Raw genomic sequence first — 27162 nt, 5'->3', positions numbered from 1 at the left:
GATCCCACGTCATTGACGTCAATCTCCTCCGTCAACCTACATAACGTCTCCTTTACGTTTAATATCTCAAGACTTACACCAAAATTGGCCTACCCAGCGTGAATACCAGCGCCATCCTGTCCCTTCAGCCGCTCAGGACCACCGCTCGATGCAAACAGCCTCGCCGGAAGTTGACAGCTACTCGCCGGCGCCTAGGAAATTTGCCCGCGCCTTCCCCCACCTTTGGGTATCGCTTTCCAGCGTCTACAGGACCGCGGAGGGGCCTCGCCGTAATATGGTTCTTCGTCGGAGCCACTGATGGTTTGACAGCTTATTGGGCTGGCTTGTTCATCCCTGCAGAAGACTCTTTCAACCACCTGGGCACCCTAGCTATCGGCTCTGGATAATAACCAAAGCACTCCTCCGTTGGATTCACTGTCAACCCCAATACCTCCGCATAACTCCTCCTTCCCTTCACCTCCTTATCCTTCTTACCCTCTCTGACCTCACGGAGAGAAGAATTAGCCAGGCGCACTTCTCAATGAACTCATGCTTGCACAGACATGTGTGCTTTACTCTTGCCCTTTTGATTGTCCTGAAAAATTAGTTCTTGGAAACCTAGATTATATATAATTTTTGGCTATACTTTCCCCTTAAACATTTTTAGATTGTAACATTTTGAAGAAGTCTATGTACTTGATTCATCACATACAACAAATAAGCCGTTCTCATTTATTAATTAGGTATGATCTCGTTTGTTCAATTGATCAGTTCATTTTTCATTAGTTTTGTGGACTCTCTGTTTTAATTGAAGCAGTGCATTACCATGTTTGTTTATACTTTTTCATAGTTTTGCTACTGACTTTTGTCTTTGTTTTAATTTCTTTTTTTTTTTTTTTTTTTTAACTTTTATACCTTGATGGAATGGATAATATACCTTGATGCATTTTGGGGTATTTGTGTCTCTAATTTAATTTTGGCACATGACATACTCGTTGGTGTGTGGTTGGTTAATTACACTTTGACATTTGATGCAGGTCCTCTAATCCTGATTAATGTTATTTTTCCTTTATTTTGTAGGTTCGTTATTTTCTGTCGAAATGGTCACGAGTAACTGTTGCTCTGGCAATTAATGTCGTAGTGTTGTCCTGATTCAACATTCTTCGCCATGCAATTAGTCTCAAATGATAGTCATAGGGAAGATATTTCAGAAACTGAACCCATCCTAAGTCGACCCGGGGATTTGCAAAGATCTGAAGAATCTTCTTCATCTTCATTGTCATGTGAGATTACAACTGTGGGAGGGGATTTTTCTGTCTCTAATGACGATTCACAAAATCTTCATCTTGATGAAAGTCGCCATCTAGGGAATACAGACCAACCACAATGCCGCATATGCCTTGATAGTGGAGGTTTTTACTACATATCATGTTTGTTATCTTTTTCGTATCTTCAGTTTTATTGCCACTGTTTGACATGTGAACCTTAATCAGTGCATTTTTATTGCTTTTCCTTTCCTATTCGTTAGTTTTTTATTTTTTGGGGGTTGGGCAGTGAGGGGGCTAGGTGATATTCTTATCTTGGGCACATTTTTATACATTTTCAGGAGAAGACTTAATTGCACCATGCCATTGCAAAGGCACCCAGAAGTATGTCCATAGATCTTGTCTTGATAATTGGAGGTCAACTAAGGTGATTTTTTTTGGCATCCTAGAATGCAGCTTGTGGACTCATGAGATTGCGGATAATTAAGTCAATCTTTCTGCCGTTGTTTTATCTTACTTTTATTTGCAGTAGTAATATCCATGATATTGCACTAATTTGAAAGTAATAAATTTATTTGTCTGGCACCTAGGCACAGAACTGATTATTCTCTCCCTTCTTTGTCGCAGGAGGGCTTTGCTTTTGCTCACTGTACAGAGTGCAGGGCCATGTTCATATTACGTGCAAATGTCCCACCTGATCGCTGGTGGTTGAGATTGAAATTCCAGTTTCTTGTTGCTAGGGATCATGCATTCATTTTTATAATCGTACAGCTGGTATGATAATTGATCATTTCATAAATGTTTGTCAATTATTTGCTTTTGTGTACATAAATGATAATGACTTTTGTTGGATTAGCATAACTAACTATCACTGTATTGGTACTTTGGATTAGCATAAATATCACTGCAGCACATAGTATTTGTTGCTGCTCTATCATGAAGTTATTAGAGAGTACTACTATTGGACATGCTTGTATTTGTATTTGTTTTATTTTCCCCTCCAATTGGCTCTTGCGAACATTGCAGGAAAGTCCATTTGGTTTTTTTGGGGGTTTGATATGCGCTGCAGTTGCTATGGACATATGGCAAATAGATATTCTGGTATGAATTTAAGCAGTTTTTATGGAAGAAAACCTGCTGATATATTGTCTTTTTGGTAGAAAAGAGCCTTTTTCAGAAACTCAGATGAACTAGTTGTAGAATTGCAGGTAGCTGTAAAGGAAGGACTCCAACTAATATAACTTCTGTTTTTTATATGTTTTTCCAAGAAAAAGCCCACCAGAGTCTTGGGAGTTAGATCTAGAACTTCTATTAATAAGATATTTAAACAAAGAACTGCTTCAAATGTACTTTACCATGGTTAGGGCTGAATTGAGCCGAGCTGAACCAAGCTTGGCCTGTTTGGACTCGGCTCAAGAAAGATTTGTAAGAGCTCGAGCTCAAGCAACTCTGCTCAAGCTTGGCTTGAGCTTGTCAGAAAATTGCGAAACAAAGCTCTAGCTCGAGCTCAAGCTTGTTTGAGATTATTTTAACATTTCTTGTTTTTAACAAGTGATTAAAATATTAACAATAAATTTTGTTGGGATGTGCACACTTGTGTTTCTCATGCTTAAAGATGCACTAGCTTCCTTCTTATAATAGTTCTCTTTAGGAATTTTGTCTTCTTTTTTTGGTGTGGGACGAAGAGACCAACACTCGGCTTTATGGCTTTTCTCTTGTGGGATCACCTTTCTTCTCTTCTATGTGGGACCTCTCCCAAGTAAGTTTGCAAGGAAAATTGCAAGTCAACACGCTTAAGACTCAACTTTTGCTTCCATATCCCAATATCTCGTGCAAAAGACATTTTGACTAAATTAAGGAAAACTGAGACACAACTCTTGGAAAACTCACGAGGAAACAACTAAAGGAGCTGATTGGATTCCTTTATGGTCATTTAATATGGCTTCATTAAGATTTTCAAATGCAACATGACATAAGCAGCCATTTGCTAATATATTATATCATTTATATAATTAGTTACATAGATAGTGCACAAATAGTAATGTATATAACATATAGTATATGGATGTATTATATATAAATTAACATATTATATATATATATATATATATATATATATATGGTACATAAATAGTACACATATATATATTTTTTTGATAGGTAATATCAAATTTTTTTTGGATAGATAATATCAATATATATAAAAGTGCAAAGGGGCGCAACCCATATAAACAAGAAGTATACAAAAGAGCCCACGTATACAAATGCTTTTAAGCTGAAAATGAAGCACATAAGTCTAAAAATTCCCAACACTTGTGGCGAATGCCACATTACTCTCCACGAGAACAATGTTTGGAGCATCCTTTTCTTCAACTCTATGAGTCCAAGTTCACGGTCTTCAAAACTCCGAGCGTTCCTTTCTCTCCATAAGCACCACATTATACACAGAGGAGCCATTCTCTAAATGTGCATAACTGTACGATTACCCCTTTGACCTCTCCAACTTCCCAAACAATCCTATTTTAATGGCGAATGAATGTGTGGATAGCCGGATTCGATATAGGGAACCAGGTCTTATTTGCAAGTTGGATTTGGTGAAGGCTTATGATCATGTCAACTGGGACTTTTTATTATACATGTTAGAGAGATGCAGTTTCAGGGAAAGGTGGAGAGGTTGGATTCATCACTGTGTCTCTTCGGTACGTTTCTTCGTGCTCATTAATGGAACGCCTGCAGATTTCTTTAGTAGCTCTCGAGGAGTTAGACAAGGGCATCCTTTGTCCCCTTTATTATTTGTGATGGTGATGGAGGTGTTTAGCAGAATGATGAATGCAACAGCGGAGAGAGAGCTTATGGCTCGATTTTCAGTGGGCTCATGGCATTCTGAGGTAATGGAAGTGTCGCCCACACAGGTTTTTTTGATTCAATAAAACCTTTTCTATAGTACACACACACACACACACACACACACACATATATGTTACATAGATAGTACACAAATAGTAATGTATATAACATATAGTATATAGATGTATTATATATATAAAACAAGCCTACCTAGCCACGTTGAGCTCTTACGAGCTTTGTTTACAAGCCTAGTCTAAACCAAGCTGAGCTTTGGCATGTTCAGCTTGTTTATAAATGATCTTGAAAATATGTTTAAGCTCTGTTCATGTAATAAATGAAGCGATCTCGAGTTGAGCTTTTCCAAGCCAAGCCCGAGCTTGTTCATGAGTAGCTATGTTCATGTATAGCCTCAACCATGGTGCTTAATTTTAAAGAGAATTATGGATATGTCCAGTGTTGACTTGTGACTTATTCTAATTTGAACACCAAGTACTAATGGCATTGGATCTGCAACTTAAAGCATGTTTGAGAAATAGAGCTTTTAAGTTAAAAAGCGCTTTTTGGCAAAAGCTTCATTTTTTAGCCTTTGCCAAAAGTGCATTTTAACTATTTTTATGGTTAAAAAGTTAAAAAAGTACTTTTGAACTTTTTTACCAAACATGCCAGCTTTTGTTTGGCATAACTTTTTAGGTACAAAAAGTACTTTTGAAGCTCTCTAACACAATCCTAAATAGACTCTTAATCAAGACCTCGCAGTCAATCATGTGTGCTTTATGAAGGAGGGAACCAATATTAAGTCTTTTGCAAGAACACTAACCGTAGAGTAGGACATATGTTGCCCATGAGATTGGGAAAATTTGGAGACTGAATATCATGAAACTTGGTAATTCCATAATATGAAATCATTTGGGTTGAGCTTCTGTATAATTTAAAGTCAGGTTGGTTGCTTTAAACTTGATTACAATTAGAATTTTTTAATGAGTAAATGAACTTAATTAAAATGCAAAAGGACGCTCCCAGTACACAGTATACAAGAGAAACATCTAATCATAAATTGAAAAAGATAAAAAAATTAATGAAAACTAGAAATAGGAAAACACTCAGCCATCCATTGGTATAGGGTATTGAAGAAAGCTTTAATTCTATCCCCGTCCTCTCACTGTCTTCAAAGTTCCACTCATTTCTTTTCTCTAGATACACACCACATCAAGCAGGGCGGAATCATCTTCCAAACAACTTCACTTTGAGGACTACCAAACTGTCCTCTCTGACAAGCGAGGAGATCTATCACTAGACAGGGCATGACCCACGCTAATCTAAAGAAACGGGAGATAGAGTTTCATAAGGCACTAGCTATCTCGCAATGGAGTAAAAGGTGGTCAACGGTTTCTTGCATATGCAACACTAATCTACCACAATGATCTGATGCTTTCTTAAGTTATCCAAAGTGAGGATATTGCTTAAAGTGGCTGAACAAGCAAAGAAAGCCACTCTCAAGGGGCCTTATTCCGTCAAATACTCCTCGAAGGGAAATGAGTGATATCATGGGGAATTAAGACATTATAAAATGATATTACATCAAACAACTCTCTTGGAGGGCGCCTAACAAAGCTTGTCATCACCGCACCATCTCAGTTTTATGGAATACAATTGATTGAAGAACAAAGTAAAGAAATCCATCTCCCAATTAAAAAAATAGACATAATTTTATTTGGAGCCTGCTAATTTCTTAAACTCAAACTTTCTTTGTTTGTATTGTAAATCTTTGCTCCCTTGGATACCTAAAATGCAGTTTATATGTTTTTCATGTTTTGTGGATACTATCAAATTGAAACAACAGAAATAGCTTGATTTCCTTATTACGGGGTTGTTATTCTTGAAGTTTCATGGGCAACTGTTGACATGCATTTTTTCTTCACATTTACTAAGAGATTATTTTGATTAGATATTGGGGTAGATTTTTGGTATGCATGTAAATCTAGTTGGACAATTTCTCCTTGTTTGAATACGTGTTCGATGAAATTTTTGGGATATGTTGTTTTAACAGATTGTGGCATTCTTGGGGGTGCTTGTATACAAATTTTATGGAGACGAACTAAGAGAAATGTTTGGATATGAAGAACATCCATATGGGTTTTATACAATGGCGGGTATGTTAACTCTTGGCTATTAAGTGAACTCCTACCCCCCCGCGCCTCCTCTCTTTCTCCATCTACACAAGCTCAAAGATATTCCAACTTATGTTTGTATATAGGACATTCAGAAATATGTACACACCTGTATAATTTACATTTACACACAAATATTTATGAGTAAATATATGCATATGTGTGTGGTTTCATATTGCTGGTATGATCATTCTCGCCGGTGCATAATTTTCCAATACCTTATTTGTTTTCTTTTTATGTTAACCTTATGTATATCTGTTACAAAAGTCAGGGTTGCAGTGTAGATATTACTTTCTCTAGATTTTGGGGCCGTCTTCCAAATATTTCCATTATGGTTTGTGATTTATTAATCCAATAAAAGTAGTCTTTGCCTTTTCCACTCTCCTATAATTTGTCCATTATAAAAGTCAGATATAACTTTATTCAATTTTCAAATTTAAATTGTATGTATCACCACATTAACTCCGCCTGTGTTAATGTTTGGTGTCTTAATCTTTTTACACAGCCGGTCCCAAGCCCGGATAAAGGAGGAGGGTATGCCGTAGGTTGAAGGCCAGTGTAAAATTTAGTCATGGACCATGAATGAATCCTTCAGAGAATTGAAAAGAATTCATGGAGCTGACTCTAGTTTAGTTGAATTGGGGTTTAGTTGAGTGGATTAACCTTAAAGGAAAAAAGAAAATCCATTGATGTAAGAGTACTGCTGGAATATCAGTATAATTTGGGCCATATATTTCCTTGTTTTGAGGCAATTTTAGGCCTGAAGGTTAATCTTCGAAAATCGGTATTGGTCGCAGTGGGGGAAGTTCTCCATCAAAAAGAGCTGGCCGGTATTCTGAACTGCGACATTTCCTTTCCGCCCTTGACTTATTTGAGACTTCCATTGGGTGCTTCTTTTAAATCTAAAGCCATATGGGACCCAGTTGAAAAAATAGAAAGAAGATTGGCTAATTGGAAGAAGATTTACTTATCTTGGGGTGATCACCTTACCCTAATCAAGAGTAGGTTATCTAGCTTACCTATTTAGTTGTCCCTTTTTCCTTTACCAGCCAGTGTAACTAGGCAGTTGTTCCCAAGCCTATACCTAGTTCTACCCCCGGCTATTATCCATGTTCCTAACTTTTACTCTTTGAATATCTTAGATCTTGTTAACTTTTTTGATTTTAGACATCTTTAGGGTGGTAGCATCTCTTGTATACCTTTTGGGAGGTACCTCCAGCAACGCTGTGATGAAGACAACGATGCCCAGCAAGAATCCCTTGATTCCAGCAACGGGTTTCCAAGTTTCGGCGGTCTACTCTATTTTTCCGGTGAAATTTCCTCCTTCGGCCAAGTCTCTTGCGTTGGGTAGTGACAAGGCAAAGATGGTTGTGCAGGAAAGTGAAGCACTGCACTTTCATGCTCTGAAGGTCATTTCGGCGAAGATCCTTCCTCTCGCAAAATCTGTCTTGTTGGGCAGTGGCTCCATTCCTCCTGCTAAGGCGGCTACGCAGGGGCATGTCGTACCTGTTGTGAAGAATTCCTTTGACAATAGCAAAGTCACGATTGGCAGTATCGAATACGTTAGTTTGAGGAAAACATTGGAGAAGTTACAGGTGGAGATTGGGATTGTAGAGGGAGTGGAGTGGCTGGTGGAGTATTCTTTGGAAGATTCCTTGGACTTGGGCATTGCTATGGATAGTGAGAGTGCCCAGGCCAGTTTGGAGGTGTTTAATTCTCCACATTCTCTGGAGAAATCAGCTCCGCTTGTAATGGAGACAGATTTGGTGGGATAGGAGTTGGAGTTGTATGTGGTGGAGGAGCCTACCCCGCTATTATGTGTCGAGTTTGAAGTTTTTTCAGGAAGGAGGGGCCTCTATCTTCAGAGAGTACTTTGCAGCTAGTAGAGGAGTTTAGTCATTATGTAGGCCTCTCGTGTGATGGGTATGTAGGGAAGTTGTCGGCTTTGTTTGCAGATATTATTGCAAATAGCGAAGAGAAGGGAGCAGTTGCTGTGGCGTCCCACATTGCCTAGGTGGGGATGGAAATGTCTTATATGTATACTTGCATCCTTCATGACATCAATGCATTTTAAAGTCATGATGGTCATGATCCCATCAGAAATTCGTAGTTAAATGAATTCATGCGAGAGTAGTACCAGGATAGGTGACCTCCTAGAAAGTCTTGTTTGGAGGAGCCAAAAGCGAACAATATTGTGCCATTGGGGGTAAGGCATTACAAATGGTATCAAAGCCATTGCCTAGTCTAAGATGGGGGGAGCATGCACAAGCCCAGAAGGGTCACTAGTGGGGACGCTGGGTCCCAAGAGGGGGTGATTGTGATGTCCATCGCCTGGGTCTGGATGAAAATGTGCTTATAAGTATATTGCACCCTTCATGACACCAACGGGTTTTAAAACCGCGATAGTCATGATCCTATCAGAACTCGGCAGTTAAGCGAGCTCATGCTAGAATAGTACCAGGATGGGTGACCTCTTGAGAAGTCTGGTTTGGGAGAGCCAAAAGCGGACAGTATTGTGTCTTTGGGGGTGAGGTGTTATAGTTGCGGTTCCAAATGTGGGAAAGAAAGATACGAGAAAACTCAATAATCTCTTCTCTTCCATTAATTATGACGTCATAGTGGAAGTGTTTCTCGGGATAGGATCGAGGGGAGGGCTCATAGAGATTATTCATGAAGCCTAAGATTCTTTCTTGGAATATGAGAGGGTTGAACGAGGGTGGTAAGCATTTGAGGGTTAGAAATCTTCTTAGGCAGTAAAAGGTGGACATTTTGTGTCTTCAAGAGACTAAAATGGATTTCATTTCTTGCATGAAAAACTTGTGGGGTTGTCCTTATGTCGAGTGGTGTTATGTTGCTTCCAGAGGGGCATCAGGTGGTATTTTGTTGATGTGGGATAGAAGGGTGGTCACGAAGTTAGGGGTTTGTGTGCGAGAGTTTGTTGCGGCTTGTTCTTTTAGAAATGTGGAGGATGATTTTGTTTGGGCCTTTGCGGGGGTCTATGGTCTGAATCTTGATAATGTCAGACGTTTTCTATGGGAGGGACTGGCTAGTCTTATTAGGCTGGTGGGATATGCCGTGGTGTATTGGTGGTGACTTCAATGTTACCCATTTCGCCGGCGAAAGGGTGGGGGGGGGGGGGGGGGGGGACTTTTACATGGTCTAACATCTCTTCTTGGTCTAGGATTGACCGCTTTTTAGTGTCTTCTAATTGGTAAGTCAGATATCCCGGTTTGCTTCAAAGAGGATGCTTAGATTGTGTTCGGATCATTTTCCTATCTTGCTTGACTGTGGTTGCCTTTTTTCAAGTTTGAGAATATGTGGCTGAAAGCTAATGGGTTTGTGGGTAGGGTGAGGTCCTAGTGGTCATCTTATCACTTCCATGGCACCCCTAGGAAGGGAGAGGCTTAGTATATGAAGAGAAGGACAGGGAAAGATTGATTATTAGTCAGTTGGAGACTTCTCTTTTACAAGAGGAAATCAGTTGGAGGCAAAAATCCAGGATCCGTTGGCTTAAGGAGGGTGACAAGTGTACTAAGTTCTTTCATTGGATCGCCAATTTGAATAGAAGATTCAGTTCCATTGAGTCTTTATCTATTAATGGCTCTCTTTCGTCCAATCAAGTTGTTATTAGGGACGATGTTGTCATTTCTATGAGTCCTTGTTCTTTGAACGTTGCAATTGGAGGCCAAAGTTGGATGATCTTGCCTTTGACTCTTTGGATGTAGGTGAGGCCTCTCGGCTGGAACTTCCTTTTGAGGAAAGGGAGGTGTTCGAGGTGGGTAAAGGTATGGATAGAGATAAGGCTCCAGGTCCGGATGGCTTCTCTATGGCTTTCTTGCAAGATTGCTGGGAAGTGATTAAGGCTGACATTATGGCGGTCTTTTCAGATTTCTATGTTCGTGGTAAGTTTGAAAAAAGCCTTAATGCCACGTTTATCTCTCTTATTTTGAAGGTGCCTAGGGCTTCTGATTTTAAGGATTTTCGTCATATTAGTCTTGTGAGTGGGATCTACAAGATTATTGCAAAAGTTCTCACTAATAGGAAAAGTAGGGTTGTGGATAGGATTATCTCAAAGCCTCATACTGCCTTTGTCAAAGGAAGGCAAATTTTGGACTCAGTTCATTATTTCTAATGAATGTTTGGATAGTCGTATCAAATCTGGTGAACCAGGGTTGCTTTGCAAACCGGACATGGAGAAGGCCTATGATCATATTGATTGGAAGTTTCTTTTGTATTTACTTAGGAGGTGTGGGTTTGGGTAGAAATGATTTTATAGATAAGCGCATTGCATATCATCAGTTCGTTTCTCTGTGTTGATTAACAGCCCTCCATCCAACTTCTTTAGCAGCTCTCGAGGGGTGAGGCAGGGTGATCCATTATGTCCTTTTCTATTTGTCATTGTCATGGAGGCATTTAGCAAAATGATCACTGCTTCTATCGATAGTGGTTTTATCTCAGGTTTCTCAGTGGGAGCTAGACTGTCTGAGCAGGTTAACATTTCTCATTTATTGTTTGCAAATGATACTTTAGTCTTCCGTGGGATGAGTTTTGATCAAATTCGATCCATTTGAGCTTTACTTGTATGCTTTGAAGCTATTTCTGGCTTGAAGGTGAACTTAGCCAAATTAGTTTTGGTTCCGGTAGGCACAGTGGATAATGTGGGTGACTTGCTGGTGTCTTGGGTTGTGGAATGGCCTCCTTGCCTTTGAAATATTTGGGCCTCCCTTTGGGGGCTTGCTTTAAGGCCAAGTCCATATGGGATGACATTGTGGAAAAGATCAATCGTAGATTGGCTAGTTGTAAAAGGATGTATCTTTCCAAGGGTGGTAGAGTCACTCTTATCATGAGTACTCTTTCCAATATTTCGACTTATTTCATGTCTTTCTTTCCTATTCCTGCTACTGTGGCTAAGTGAATAGAGAAGCTTCAATGTGATTTTTTATGGGGTGGGATAAGCGAAGAGTTCAAGTATCATCTGTTTAGCTGGGCCAAGGTTTGTTTCCCTTTCTCTGAGGGTGGATTAGGGATTCGGAACTTGAGAGTGTTCAATCAAGCTTTGTTAGGGAACTCACTGCGGCGTTATGTGCATGAGAGAGAAGCCTGGTGGAGAATTGTTTTGGACTCCAAGTTTGGTTCTAAGTGGGGTGGGTGGCGCACCATTGACACATCTAGGCCGCATGGGGTGGGATTTTGGAAGTATATTAGTAGGGGATGGCGGTTGTTTTCTAGCCACACCATATTTGATCCAAGAGATGGGTCCAAGATTAGATTTTGGGATGATGTGTGGTGTGAAGCCTCGACTCTCAAGGAAGCATTTCCGGGCTTATACAACATAGCTAGTGTGAAGGACGCACCTATTGCTGATAACATGGATCTTTCGAGTGGTTCCCTTCAGTGGAATGTTAGTTTCATTTCTTTGGTTCACGATTGGAAAGTGGAAATTCTAGCTTCTTTCTATACTTTGCTGTATTCCCATAGAATGAGAAGGGAAGGGGAGGATAAGATATGGTGGGTTCCTTCTTGCAAGGGGAAATTCGATGTTTAGATCTTTCTACAATATTCTTGCCTACAAAGAGGCTAGTCCTTCCCTTGGAAGAGTATTTGGCAAACAAAGGCTCCTTCAAGAGTTGCTTTCTTCGTTTAGACGGCAATGCTAGGGAAGATTCTTACCTTTGACAATCTTAGAAAGAGATATCTTATTGTGATCAATAGATGTTGCTTGTGCAAATCGGATGGGGAGACTGCCAATCATCTTCTTCTTCACTGTGAGATTGCATGTACTTTATGGCATGCTATCTTCAGTCGTTTTGGGCTGTCTGGGGTCATGCCTAGTAGTGTGGCGGATTTGTTTGGTTGTTGGTGGATGGAAGGTCGTTCTCGAAGTGCTATTGTGTGGCAGATGGTTCCTTTCTGCCTCATGTTGTGCTTATGGAGATAAACAAATGCAAGATGCTTTGAGGACTCTGGAGGAGCTCACGTCATTTTCTTCTTTACTCTTTTCACTTAAACAGCTGCTTGACTAGCTCTGTTAGTGATTAGTTTTTCTAAATTTCTTGTTTTTTTTCTTCTCCTAATTAGGCGTTCTCTTGTATAACTACCATAAATATCTTGTTCTCTTACAAGTATCGTTAAGGAATATAAAAGAGTAAATATGGGTTTTTTTACTCTATTTTCATGCAATGTACTCTCATAAAGGGTATGGAACATGCTGAAACTTTTTCCTTGTGCTAATTAATTTTTGACATTTCAATGACAAAACTATAGTTGGTAATATTGGTTGATGATAGAAGACTTGTATTTTGATATTGGAGAAAATTTTGAATGATTTTGGTCCATTCCTTGGGTACTGGTGTTTTTGTGGTTCGTGCTCAGGATATTTGTTTTGATCTCCATCTCACTTTTTTTTTAATAAGTAATCAAAATATCATGAAAAAGCATAAATGAAGGGGACACCAGGTACGGGTGCCAGTGATTATATGTGTGTTTGGGCCCTAATATATTATGTTCTTTTATTTTTCAGTGTCATGTTATTTTATTTTTCAGAATTTGGGTTGTGTTAATTTAGTTGGGCTTTATGTTATTTCAGTGGGATAGCCCAAGTGTCACTAGGGTTAGGTTTTAATCTCTAGTTTATTTAAGCATAATTTTGTATTGTAGTAAGGAGCTTTTGAGGAATTAAAATTGTGATAGGATGTTTGTTGTCTTCGCCCTCTTTTCTTCTCTTTCCTGTGGCTTGTTTCTGCTTCCCCTTACTTCTCTTCTCTGCTTGTCCCCTTTCAAATCAACCTTTTTTTTTTTTTTTTTTTTTTTTATCTGGTTATCCCACATCAATTTTGGTATCAGAGCTAGGTTCGTCTGTTTTTCATAACATTCAAGCGATCCACAATTTGGCTGTACCCTGCCCTCAAATCTAGCGCCATCAATCTTTCACACCCATTCAAAATCCCTTACCAATGTACTATATAACTGAATGTATCACTTTTCACTTTTGAATTTTTTTTGTATATTTATGATCCGTCTTGTTATTTTATTTGGAGGATTAAATGAATGTCTGCTTGGCATGCTTTCACAAATTATGGTTTAGTTTACCAACTTGGTATTGTGCAGTTTTAGCTATCGTTTTGGTTGGTTTGCTCTATGGTTTCTTCATAGCCATAATATGTGGACAGAGGATCAATGAACGCCATTACCATGTTCTTGCCAAACAAGAACTAACAAAGGTCTGGTATCTCATTCTTAGAGAATATAACAGTTTGTCAAATCATTCATTTTGAAGTTTTCTTGTTGAATAACGTGTTAGTAAAACCTATGAAATGAACTGGAGTATTATTATTTTTTCTTTCTGCCATCTTTTGATTTTTTTGATTTATTTTTAATTACATGTAAATTGTCTCTTTGCATATAGGCCTATTTTTTATTTTTTTTATTTTTGGGGGGGCCTGTTCTATCTATCTGTTAGGATTTCTTATTTAGCTACTACCAAGGTGGGAAACTAGTGAATTTCGTCTCCCCCTTCTTCTTTTGGCCTCATAATGACCAAGTTTAAGAAAAGGATGGAGGATCTAATTATTGTGCCCTTTCGGAGACTCTGGTCCCTGTATCAAATGGTAGGGGTTGGTGGGGAGGGTGGCTTTGAAATTGTTAATGTTGGGAGATGTATTCTTCAAGCGTATAATGTGATTCTCTAAAATTTGGGGAACATTTGCTGAGAAAGATGAGACTCATGATGTTGATAATGATCTTATTGTTCTTTTTATTTATAGTTATTATATTCATTTGACTACAGTTAAGCAAGTAATCTGTCATCATTTTCTAGTTCCTGCACTAAATCTATAGTTCTGTTAATCAATGGGTTTTAGGTTATGACAACTTCATTCATCACCTGGACGTTCCAGTTTATTAATCCATCAAGTTCTAGCTCTCAACAATTTTATTAATAGCTATAGATTTCCCACATTCTCCAATAAAACAATTCCACCTTTGATGGGATACAACTATGTACAGATGTCTAGGTTCAAAACAATTGAAGAATTTGGTTTATTGAAGATGCTGAAGTTGATTTGCAGATAAAGTTAATGTGCAAACTGTTTTGCTTCTTAGGTCTCACGAACTTAGGAAATCATTAGACTTGTGGCGGCATGACTTTAATGTTTTATTCACAAATCCCCATGGTGCTTTCGATTTTTAAAATGCGCCACATTCAGGAGATAAAATACTCCATGTAATAATGCTGAATTATAGGACCATATACAGAATCCAGGTTTCTTCTAAGGCCATGGTGACACAAGACTAGCTAAAGGCATTTTTATGTAGCAGACAAGACAGATTTCCATAAAATCTGACCATATTCCTGGTCTGACTTTGGCTGATGCAGCCAAAGGTGGCTTATTTGATGTATTCTTGACGGAATACTGAAGTTCTCAGCAAGCAAGAATGGAGGAGGGAACAAGTTGCCATTTCTTAATGAAGAGATTGATTTTCCTATACAGCAGAGCCTTAGTCTCTAAAAAAACATATAAAGGAACAAAGGCCTCAGTGTTTACATAAGTTTTCAATAGTGAAAATAACCTTCTTCTACTAGGAGCTTATTGCTCTATTTTGTTGTTTAGTAATTTAATTTATTAAGACGAGTAAAAGAAGAGGCTCTCCTTAGAAAGGGAGTATACAAGAGTAATAACAGGGAAGAAAAGAAAAGGAAAAGGAAAAGGAGGAAATGGAAAAAGAGAAAAAGATTAAAGCCCTTCTCATCTTTTTATAGATTTAAAAATTATACCAGAGTCCGAAATTATGTTTACTAAGCAGTAAGTGGCCCTAATATTTTAATTAATACGTAATACTTGGTAAATATCAAGACTATTGAGTTTGACTATGACTTAGCTAATGCATCAGATTTTGACAGACTTTACACTTCTTTTAAATTGTCATTTGGACTGCTAAACATAATGCATAGAATCTTCTATTAGGTGTTTTTCTTCCCTTAATTCGAGTCACTTGGAGTAATGTTTGGAAAGTTAAAGTCCCTTTGAAAGTGAGCTTTTTTGTGTGGACAGCAGGTCATGGAAAGATTTTGACATCTGATAATCTGAGAAAGAGAAGAGTTATAGTGGTGGAATGGTGTTGCATGTGTAGGAGAAGTGATCTTCACCCTATTCAGAGTCCATTGGGTTATGCCTGCAAGGGTGGTACATGTGTTAGATTGTTGGTGAGGTCAAGTGGGTAGACGCTTAGTTCTAGATGTGTGGAGGGTAGCCTTGTTGTGCTTAATGTAGAGTATATGGAGAGAGCAAAATGTTAGATGTTTTGAAGATCGTGAGAAGACAAGGGAAGAGCTCAAGAACACCCTTGTCAAATCGCTTTTTAGTTGGATTGTGGTGTATAATATCTCTCAATTTTCTAACTATTCTAAATTTGTGGATTTTTGTTCTTCTTTTAGCATGTAAGGGAGACTTTCTTTGAATACATCCTGTGTACTAGGTTTTGTGCTCCTCTGCGCTCATTAATGAAATGAATTATTTATAAAAAATATATAGTATAGTAAAACAATGTTGTTTTGGTGTTCAATACCAAAATGGCGTCATTTTGGTTTAGGGTTTCATACCAAAACGCTAAAACAGGCCCAAAACAGTCTAAGACGGTCCCAAAAAAAGGCTCATACTTGACAGGTGGTCACCGTGATGCAGTTTGGGCATAAATAGCTACTAACCTGCAGTGAGGATGGTTGATAACCACCCGCCCTAGATGGGCGGTGCAGTTACTATAACTCTGTCTGGTCTAATCATTTTTTCAGGTCAAACAGGAAGATAAAATTATGACCCATAAGCAATAGAGCTCAAATTCTAGAATTCTTCAACCTCAGGAATTAAAGGAGTTTGTGGGATTGCTTCCCTTCCCTCTCTGGGTCCAAAACATGAGGAGAAATATCATACAATAGGTCTGTGAATGAAAACAAAAATGAAAAGTGTTAGAGGAATTTAGGGTTTGCATGTAAAGAGAAGAAAGAAGAGGCTGTGTTATTTTCACGTAGCCTTCTCCTCTCATACTTCATATATATATATATCTAATGTAACATTGAGTACAAAGACCAAAATACCCCATATAATATATTAACCCTAATATGCTCATCTAACACTCCCCCTCAAGCTGGAGCATATATATCATATAAGCCCAGCTTGGAACAAATAAACTCTAACTTCTTTCGACACAAAGACTTTGTAAACATATCAGCTAGTTGATCTCCAGACTTCACAAATGGTGTAGATATATCTCTGCTGAGTATCTTATCTCGAACAAAGTGACAATCGACCTCAATATGCTTAGTTCTTTCATGAAAAACAGAGTTAGATGCAATATGTATAGCGGCTTGATTGTCACAAAATAATGGGATAGGAGTAGGAGCAGTGAATCCAATCTCCTGTAGGAAATGTTGTAACCACGTCAATTCACTAGCAGTATTAGACATTGCCCTGTATTCTGCCTCAGCACTCGACCGTGCCACCACCGTTTGTTTCTTACTTTTCCAAGTCACCAGATTACCACCCAAGAATGTGCAATACCCTGTAGTAGATCGCCTATCTGGGAGGGAACCTGCCCAATCTGCATCAGTAAACCCTTCTACCCGGAGGTGTCCATTCGGTCTATACAATATCCCAAGGCCAGGAGCTCCTTTCAAATATCGAATAATACGAGTAACAGCTTCCCAATGTAAAACTCTAGGAGCCTCCAAGAATTGACTAACAACACCAACTGCATATGAAATGTCTGGCCTAGTAATAGTGAGATAATTCAACTTTCCAACCAAACGACGATACCTACTAGGATCTTCAAATAATTCTCCTTCATCTTTTACTAATTTCTGATTAGGATCCATTGGAGTGTCAACAGGACGAGCACCCAGGAGACCTGTCTCTTCTAACAAATCAAGTGCATATTTTCTTTGAGATAAATTGATACCCTTTCGGGATCTAGCAACTTCAATCCCCAAGAAATATCTGAGTTTTCCCAAATCTTTAGTATGAAACTTCTGCTGTAAAAACAGTTTCAATCGAGCGATACCTCCTGAATCATCCCCTGTAATCACAATGTCATCCACATATACCACAAGAAGAATGTAGCCTGCATTTGTATGCAAGTGAAATACTGAATGATCTGTCTGACAACGCTGAAGACCAAACTCCATAACGGCCTCAGAGAACTTCCCAAACCATGCCCGTGGAGATTGCTTGAGACCATACAAAGCCTTCTTTAACTTACAAACACAACTCCGATACTCCCCCTGAGCAACAAACCCAGGTGGTTGCTCCATATAAACTTCCTCATGTAAATCCCCATGTAAAAAGGCATTTTTGACGTCCAACTGAAATAAGGGCCAATTAAGATTAGCAGCCAAAGAAATAAGAATACGAACGGAAGAGATTTTGGCAACTGGAGAAAACGTCTCATCATAATCAATACCATATGTCTGTGTATAACCCTTAGCAACCAAACGAGCTTTCAACCGTTCAACAGAACCATCAGGATTAAACTTAACCGTGTATACCCATTTGCAACCAACAGTCTTCTTAGCAGGGGGTAATGGAACAAGTTCCCACGTACCACTTTGATGTAAGGCCTTCATTTCCAATTCCATAGCTTGCCTCCAACCAGAGTCAGATAAGGCATCCTGCACTGTCTTTGGGGTGGAAACAGTGGAAAGATGGGAAATAAAGCAAAAATGGGAAGGAGATAAAGAACTAGTGGATACAAACTGACTGATAGGATGTTTAGTAGTGCAAGAACGTGTACCTTTCCGTAGGGCAATGGGCAAGGAATCAGATGCAGGTGCCAGTGGATCCGAAGACGGGGAGGATGATGGTGGAGGTGCAGGAGCTGATGGTCGTGGCCGACGTGTATAAACCTGGAGAGGAGCAGGTGAAGGTGGAGGCAACATGACAGACTTAGAGAGATATGGAACAGGCAGCGGAACAGACGCGACATCAGGCTCAAGAGTAGACGCTCCAAAAGACGCATCAACAGGAAAGTAGGAAAGAGACTCAACAAAGGTGACATCGGCGCTAGTAAAGTAGCGGCGAAGAACAGGACTATAACAACGATATCCTTTCTGAGTTGGGGAATAACCAAGAAAGACACATTTGGTAGAACGAGGATCAAGTTTATCATAACCAGGACCTAAATTATGAACATAACAAACACACCCAAAAACCCTAAGTGGTAAGGCAAATGGGGGTGAAGAACAGTATAACAGAGAATGAGGAGAAGCGCCATCTAAGACCGAGGAGGGCATTCGATTAATGAGGTAACAAGCAGTAAGAACAGCGTCACTCCAAAAATGTTTGGGGACATGCATATGAAATAAGAGACAACGTGCAACATCCAATAAATGACGATTCTTGCGTTCAGCCACTCCATTTTGTTGTGGAGTGTGAGCACATGATGTTTGATGGATAATGCCTTTATCAGACAAATAAGAGGCAAAAGAACTAGATGTGTATTCTTTGGCATTATCAGAACGCAAAATACGAATTTTCTTAGTAAATTGAGTCTTAATCATATTACGAAAAATCCGGAAAACAGAAAATAACTCTGAACGATTTTTCATTAAAAATAGCCAAGTCATACGGGAAAAATCATCCACAAAGGTCACAAAATAATGAAATTTATTGGATGCAATATTCATTGGACCCCATACATCAGAATGAACTAACTCAAAAGGATGTGAAACACGACTAACAACTCTTGACGGAAAAGAAACACGACGGTGCTTACTAAGCTGACAAGCTTCGCAAGACACGGACAACTCGTTTCGAAGACTTGGGACTTGATGCTTCAATGTAGGAAGGGAAGGATGACCAAGATGACAATGCCACTGAAGAGCTGAGGTTGACGACTGTAAAGCACATGAGGAAAATGAAGGTGCAAGATCCAGATAATATAAGCCACCAACTTCATGCCCCATACCAATCATCCTCCTCGTCTTGAGATCCTGAAAAATGCACAAAGAAGGGTAAAAACTGACAGAACAATTAAGAGCTTTGGTAATTTTACTAATGGATAACAAATTAAAAGGAAAACCAGGAACGTGTAGAACAGAAAGCAACTCAATATCTGGACTCAAATGGGTATGGCCAGAGCCGGCTACGGTGGAGAGGGAACCATTAGCTAGGGTGACACTGTGGGGTGTATCAACAGGACGATAATCAGAGAGAGAAGTGGACGAACCAGTCATATGCTCATTGGCGCCAGAATCAATAATCCAAGAGTCGCGAGTGGAGGATAAAAGACAGTGAGATGCAGTACCTGACTGAGCAAGAGTAGCAGTGGAAGAGGTAGAAGCCCGCTTATGGGTTAAGAACTGAGCATACTCATCTTTCGGAATGGAGATCAAATCATTCTCGAAGTGTGAGCTCGAGCTAACAGGTGGTCCAGATGGAGCTGGGAAATCAGCATGAGAAGCAACCTGATTGGCCAACCCAGATGGGGTGCCATGTAAATCCCAACAAAAATCCACAGAATGATTAGTACGACCACAATGAGTGCATTTGCGAGGCCCACGACCTCCAATGCGACCTCCGCCTCGAGAATCACGTCCACCACGAAAACCACGACCACCACGACCACCCCGTCCCCCATGAGAACTACCATACCATCCACGGGCAGCAATAAAGGCAGCACGCTCACTAGTACGCTCAGAACTTATCTGAGAGCTACGATCAGTAAGAGTAGCACGCTGAATCCGAGAAAAGACTTCAGGAAGTGAGGGAAGTGTAGAACCCCCCAAAATCTGCGCACGAACCGACTCAAACTCAGGTTTCAAGCCAAGAAGAAACCGAACCACATCCACATCTTGACGTTGCTGTTCCATTTTCTTCAGGTCCTTAGAGAGCGGTTGGTACAAGTTTCGCTCCTTGCAAATAGCCACAACTTGGTTGTAGTACTCATCCACAGTTTGATCACCTTGTTCAAGTCCAAAATACTGTTTACACACTTCATAAATTCGAGTAATATTCCCAGTTCCAGAGTACATGTGACTAAGATGATCCCAAATGTCCTTGGCACTAGGCAAGTAGATGCATGAAGATCCAATGTGAGACTCAATACTATTCAACATAAGAGAGATAATTTGATTATCTTCTTGTTCCCAAAGGCTAGGAGGATACTCTGTAGGCATACCCGAGGTTAAGTGAATAAACAAACCCTTGCCTTTGAGAAAAACTTCAACAGACCTTGCCCAATAAATATAATTCTTGCCATTGAGCTTCACAAGAGTCATAGGAGCATTAACGAAGGAAGTTTCAAGTTTAGAGGCCATAATCTCAACAACAAAGAAGCCAGACTCCACAGAAATACAAAAAAAATAATAGGAACTGTAACAACCACTTAAAAGGAATGGGAGAAAAAAAAAAAATCCAAAACCAGAAACTCGCCGGAGGTTCGCCGGAGACTCGCCGGAGGTTCGCCGGAGACTCGCCGGAGACCGTCGAAACTCGTCGGGGACAGGCAGACCACGCCGGAAATCCCACTGGAAGGACCAAAACTAGAAGCTAAGCCAAACAGGGACCTGCGCCGGAGACTTACCGGAGGCTCGCCGGAAACTGGCCGGAAACTCGCCGGAAATACACTGAAACACGCCGGTGTCTGACAGACCTCACCGGTGATACCAAAACCCACAGCGACAGACCCAAGCGACTACCACAGAACACGTCGGCAAACCACCACAGACTCAGTCGACGACCACACTTCAACGACAACCCAGTTTCTGCCGATCATCACTGTAACCTGCCGGCAGCCATATACTTCACCAACAACCACAGACTAGACCGTAAATACACCACAAACCACACCGGCGACCATCTATCCCCAATCACTATTCGCGGGCATGAAGCCCACGTCTCACAATTCCACGCTCAGTAGGAGAAAACTAGGATTCGGGTAAAAAAAAATATATATTAATAAAGAAGGGAGGAAGAAGCGGGGTGAGAGATGCAGTCAATAGTTATGGCTCTGATACCATGTTAGAGGAATTTAGGGTTTGCATGTAAAGAGAAGAAAGAAGAGGCTGTGTTATTTTCACGTAGCCTTCTCCTCTCATACTTCATATATATATATATCTAATGTAACATTGAGTACAAAGACCAAAATACCCCATATAATATATTAACCCTAATATGCTCATCTAACAAAAAGCAAATGCAAGTAAATTAGATGGATTCTGAACTAAAATAAAGGCACATAATGGTGCTGATGAACATGAAGTTAGATGTGGCTTTCTCTGCTGCTTTTCAACTATATTTGATACTTTTTTGGTCCCTCTAGGACTTGAGGATTCTGTGATATGTACTGAGATTTGTTTTCCTTTTAAGTTCTTGTGACTAGTTGGTTGAGCTATACTTACTATCAGTCATTATGTAGTTATTACCAATTTTGCTTTGAGCTATTTACCAATATATATATATATATATATATATATATATATATATAAAGATGTCAGAATGACTAATTATATATTGATTTGATTGATTAACTTTTGTGGACATCAGAGTTGAAAGAAAAAATTAAAGTGATGACTCTGATTAGTGGAAGTGAAGAGTCATAAAAGTTTGGCCCGGTAAGTTATAGTTGTATGAGTTTTGACTTAACTTTTTTTTTTTCTTTTTTTTTTTTGAGACTTGGAGCATGTTTGGGATTGCGTTAGAGAAATAGAGCTTTTGAGTCAAAAAGAGCTTTTGAGCAAAAGCTTCATTTTTAAGCTTTTGTCAAAAGTGTTTTTTGGCCATTTTTAAGCTTTTTAGACCCTTAAAAGCGCTTTTAATTTTTTTACCAAACGAGTACTCTTTTTTTTTTTTTTTTTTTTTTTTTTTTTTTCAAACGGACTTTTGGAGTGTTAAAAGCACTGTAAGCCCCTCAAACGCAATCCCAAACATGCCCTTAATTTGTTGATTGCAAATTAAAAATAGACGATTTTGTAAGCCTTTTTGTTTTGTGCACCTTATTTTGGATGGTTTCTTGGGTATGATTATGACATTCACCCTGCGGGATTGCTTGCAATGCTACATATAATATGGGGCATTGAATAAAAGAGTTGCAAGGTCCATTAAGCTGTTGCAATACATCGTTCATGTGTTTTATAGCAGAGTTTGATTTGTTCTTATTATATATATCTAATTATTTTTCTTCAAGGATGGCTGGTGAGAAGGAAGGAATGCCAGGTGTTTCTAGCAAAGAGGATGGCTCCCACTATTGGGATTTAGGCATCTGTTATTGGTAGTAATATGCTATAAAGTAGCATGATATCTTTAATCATTAAGATGGATTTTCTTTAAAGAACATGATAATCAGATGTTATCAGATGTCTGCACATAATAAGTCAAGAGTTCTAGATCTGACTAAGGTCGGGATTCAGGAGTTTGTTGTTGGAGCCTTACTTGGGTAATAATGTGTTGTCCTTGTTTCTGCTTTGGTGGAGTAAGATCATAGCCCCTTTTTAGGGTTTTGCTGTTTTTCCAATGGCGTATCCCTGGTGGTTGATAGATTAGGAAAGATTCTAGGACAGGGTGCATTCTCAGAATGTTACATGGTTTGGTGTTGGAGAAGAGGCTGTAACAGTTTATATAGTGACTGCTGTGAAACTGTGGAGTCAAAGTGGGTTGTTGGAATTGTTCTAGTGAGGAAGTTGAGTGGGTCCCACTTTTCATGTAATGTGGGGTCAATTTCCCAATGTGAAATTGCTTCTGCTTTTGTGGAGACCGGAGGAGAGGATGGTATTTATGTGGAGGAGAGGATGATGTTTGGGAGGACCATTTTAGGTACTCTCAATTAAATGTTCTTTCAAGGTGGTCTCTTGGATAGTACGTGTCTAACTTTCCCATTTCAGTATAGTCATGAAGAATAAAAATATTTACCATGGTTATACTCCCTGTGTACTTGGGTTGCACCCTTCTGCGCTCTTTAATGCATTATTATTTATAAAAAAAAAAAAAAAAATTCACCATGGTTGTTTGTTTGGTTTAGTAGTTCTTCTACTTGATGTAGATAATATTTTGCATCAAATGTTTACTTTTGTTGATAACAGCTGAGGTTTGAGTTACTGCTGTTGGATGTGATGGCTGAATGTTGTGTTTTAAGTTACTACTTAAGTTGAGTGCTGAGTACGCCTAGTCTTTATGATGCCTTGGATAATGATAATAATCCAGAAAATTGAACTAAATATTCACGGAGTAAGGCCTTTTGGAAAGAAAGCCATAAGAAATAAGCTAGAATTCAAGGTATATACCTGACCTCCATAGTGGGGGTTAGCTGTCTTTCTGATTTTACATTATGGCAGCATTGGACTAACTTTTGAAAATCTCACTTATTACTAAAACAGGCATCCTCTTTGTTCTTTGAATTTATGACGTTAGCATGCAAAGTTTATTCATACCCATTTGTAATTGGGTGATACTCATTAGAAGTTTAACTGAAAACTTTATCTCAAAGCGTTGAGGCCTGGCCCCTAGATATGTCATTTGTACTTATGGTTTTGGGTAATGTTCAACTTCAGGAGTATGTGGTAGAAGACCGAGAAGATAATAAGAATGTCCCCGAACTTGATCCCAGCCATGTGACAGAGCTCAGGATGTTGGGCCTCTACTAATTTGAAAGTCAATATGTCCGTTAAATTTTCTGGTGAGCATCTTGATCCTCTGTAGCCTTCATTTTAATCTCTCTGTTGCTTATCTCTCTCTCTCTCTCTCTCTCTCTCTTAATTCAAGCATAATATAGAGATCAAATTCTCAGGCATAGTTAACTGCTTAGCCCGTCAGGGGTGAAAGCTCCTAGATTACCTGGGAACTGGTTCTGGCGGGTGGGGTTAGTTACCCGTAGGAGTTTGATTAACGGTGAGGATTGTTGTACAATATGCATTTGCGACGTACAATTAATCTGAGTAAAGTTTTCCTACGTTATCAAAAAAAAAAAAATTCTCAGGCATAGTTTTATATTCAGAAATTGTACATCATCTTTCCCTTTGATTATTCCTAATATTGATATTTTCCCATTTCCATTTATTTCTGCATTCTCTGCCATACTTCCATTAAATTAAACTCTGTTCTTTTGCGGAGTGAAAACAGAGAAGGAAACGAATTCATTTGCTTTGTTTGTTATCTGCATTCTTTCAAATAACTTATTACTTTATTATTACAATATTGCTGGATGTGTTCAAAGAAAAGCATTTGGAGTGAGTTTAAACTAGCTGAAGACGCAGTCGTGATGATTGTGGAATTGATGCTGGTGAAGTCAATTTCTCAGGACAAGTGATGATGAACATTTATTTTTCCCGTATGAACTCAAATGTGCCAAATAAAGCTCCACTTTCAACTAATTTGGCTGGGCTTCCTGATGTATCTCTCTCGGGCCATATATTCATTAAACCATATGCCATCATTCTTTCAATGTTGCAAACCAGCTGGGAATAATGCATATTAAAAACTTTGGAAGTGTTGAATTTAAGACAAATCTAATTCATTTCAGTTGGTCTTAACCGAAACTGTCTTGAATGAAAAATATCCATCTCAACACCAATTTCAGGTGGCAACTTTACCAACCGAAGAAAAAATAAATAAAGGTCTTAAATCATTGAAAGCTATTAAATTCAGAAAGTAAACTAATAGCTACTATCTGCTTTACTATCTCTCATCTCTCTCTCACAAACACAAAAGCAGATATCATCATACACCTTGGATTCCACCTAAATTACTTTATTTGCATTTTTTTTTGGATAATTTCTTTTCATATTTAATCTTCTGTTAAGGCACTTTCTGCATTAATGTTATTTTTTCAACTTCATTATTCCACTCCCTATCCACAACTCCTGTCTCTTTGACCTTCATGTTCCTTAGGGAAGTGGTCTGTACCCCAGGGGATAGTGACTTCTTATTCTGCTGAGTGGTAACATGATGTATAGAGTCTGGAACCCGGTCAGTGCTAGAAGGAGAAGTGTTGCAAGATAATTTTTAAGATTCCCCCCCGAGAGACGCTTATATTTATTATGCTAAAGATACATGTATTAATACATGTATATGCAGGTATAGATTGTCATACACATTAGATTCAATCTAAAACCCTCTTTCCGGAAGACTGATTGCATTAGTGGACAGACCTGTCCCTTTTTTCCATGCACAGGAAGCATTACTTTCTTCGCGCCTTTTTCTGAATATTTAAGTTTTTTTGATAGTTAAACCTTTGCCATGGTGCTTCTCAAATTGATTTTATTTTTTTTTGGACTTCAATGTAGCAACTCCTTATTCCCCACTCTCCCCTGCCCTCCCTTTGCCTCCACTTTTAGCCCTCATGTTTATTTAAATTAATGGTCCATTCCATTTTACCATCTACTTGTTTTGTATATTTGTGGATAATAAACAATTATTTCTTCGAAAATCCCTTTTCTGCTCTTATTATTTGCTTTATCTGATATGAGATTTTTTTTTTTTGAGAGTTTTGATCATTTATTTTCTACTTCCTTCACATCTAGTAATAATTGTCTTAAACTGAAATGTCTCCCGTTTGGTGGACTCTCCCACATCCATCCTCACACCCATGCACACACAGTACTTGCATGCAGTGTCCCACCCGGGGTGGGAGCGGGGGGAGCTGGATGAGTTTGGATACCAAAAGAAACTGGACATATCAGTCTGTTGGTCTGGAGGGTCCTTCGATTATTCTAACTTGTAAATCAGTACCATTTAATTTGTTAAAGGCTATTGTGTTTAAATGCACCATAAATTGGGGTCTTGCAGGAGAACACCCTAATATGGTGTAAAGTTAGGAAAAAGATTCTTGCAACTGCATGAGGTGCTCATTATGCAGATTTCTCTAGACCAAAGGCGCATGTATTTATGGTCAAGCATTCTGCTCAAATATAGAATCAATAACTTTGAGTTCAAGCCATGATTTACTGAATGCAAGCCTCTGTTTCAATATCATATACAAGAAAAGAGAATAAAATGGTTAAAAATTCTTGAAAGTCAACAATTTTGAGGGTTTTTAAGTAAGTCCATTTCCTTTCCATCTCCTGATGGTGTGCAAATAAAATATGCATACACACATGGGCAGACGTGTACATAACATTCCGTGGTAAATTTTTCCCCTTAATGCAATGGCTTATTACTTATAGGTGCTCTTACAAACTTTCAGATTCCTTTATCAGGAAATGTATGTTATTCAGGAAATCTGAAATTCAATGAATTTTTTCTTTTCTTTTCAGGGTTTGCTCTGCTAGGGCTGGGGATACTTTAGAGTGAAAGCCTACATTTTCTTGTTGGAGCTCATGTGTTAACCTGATACCACCTCCTAGACGGTTCTCTTACTTTTTGCGTGCACTATATGCCGCGTGCTCTCCATGAATATAGTCTCTGCAATCTTGTCATTTTTTCAGTTGGTGGTTTGCTTGTTGCTTGCTGGTGTCATATCAGATGTGGCATGTGAATATTGAAGCAGGGAATTCATCTTCTCTCCTTGCTTAAGTATTTTGATACGATTATCAACATTATCCTTCATGTCGAACTGCACAGCCGTAAGGAGTATGCAGCTCGCTCCAAAACTTCTTATACCTGTATGTACACTCCTACTGTTGCTTGTCCTGGGTCTTCAGTTTCATAGTGATAGATATTTACTAGTGATATATATATATATATATATATATATATATATATATGCTGATTCAGTGTAAAACATTTTGTGTATACATTTTGTGCATGGTTTCTTTGTAGAGAGAACAAGAAAAAAGTTGAAACGCGATCTTGATGAGTTTTCATAGGCCAAACACGTTAGCAAGGGGAATGATAAGTTAGGCTATCCAGTGCAACTGCTCGGGCAGGTGAGTCCTGTAAGGATCCTCTCACAATTGTGTGCTCAAATTGCAAGCAATACGGGTT

The 27162-nt window shown here is 39.0% G+C and overlaps 1 protein-coding gene across 4 annotated transcripts; it reads left to right on the top strand.

The window, feature by feature from the left end:
- The first annotated feature begins 25 nt into the window (after positions 1-25).
- On the top strand, positions 26-27013 carry LOC132186613 (RING/FYVE/PHD zinc finger superfamily protein). Of its 4 annotated transcripts, none has more exons than XM_088517380.1 (9): positions 28-544; positions 1060-1391; positions 1586-1671; positions 1872-2018; positions 2271-2345; positions 6139-6241; positions 13367-13479; positions 23793-23917; positions 26493-27013. In XM_088517380.1, the coding sequence occupies exons 2-8, from the start codon at positions 1148-1150 to the stop codon at positions 23883-23885; spliced, it is 861 nt and encodes a 286-aa protein (XP_088373506.1). In that variant the 5' UTR covers positions 28-544; positions 1060-1147; the 3' UTR covers positions 23886-23917; positions 26493-27013. The 4 variants fall into 4 exon arrangements, with proteins under 4 accessions (XP_059456584.2, XP_088373506.1, XP_088373505.1 ...); XM_088517379.1 differs by having other exon boundaries at positions 28-722; XM_088517381.1 differs by lacking the exon at positions 2271-2345 and having other exon boundaries at positions 33-722.
- The last annotated feature ends 149 nt before the right edge of the window (positions 27014-27162 follow it).

This window comes from Corylus avellana, chromosome 6 (assembly GCF_965113065.1).
Source record: "Corylus avellana chromosome 6, dhCorAvel1.hap1.2, whole genome shotgun sequence".
Lineage (NCBI taxonomy): Eukaryota > Viridiplantae > Streptophyta > Magnoliopsida > Fagales > Betulaceae > Corylus > Corylus avellana.
Note: the sequence above shows the minus strand (reverse complement) of the source record. Positions and strands in the feature narration are given on the sequence as shown.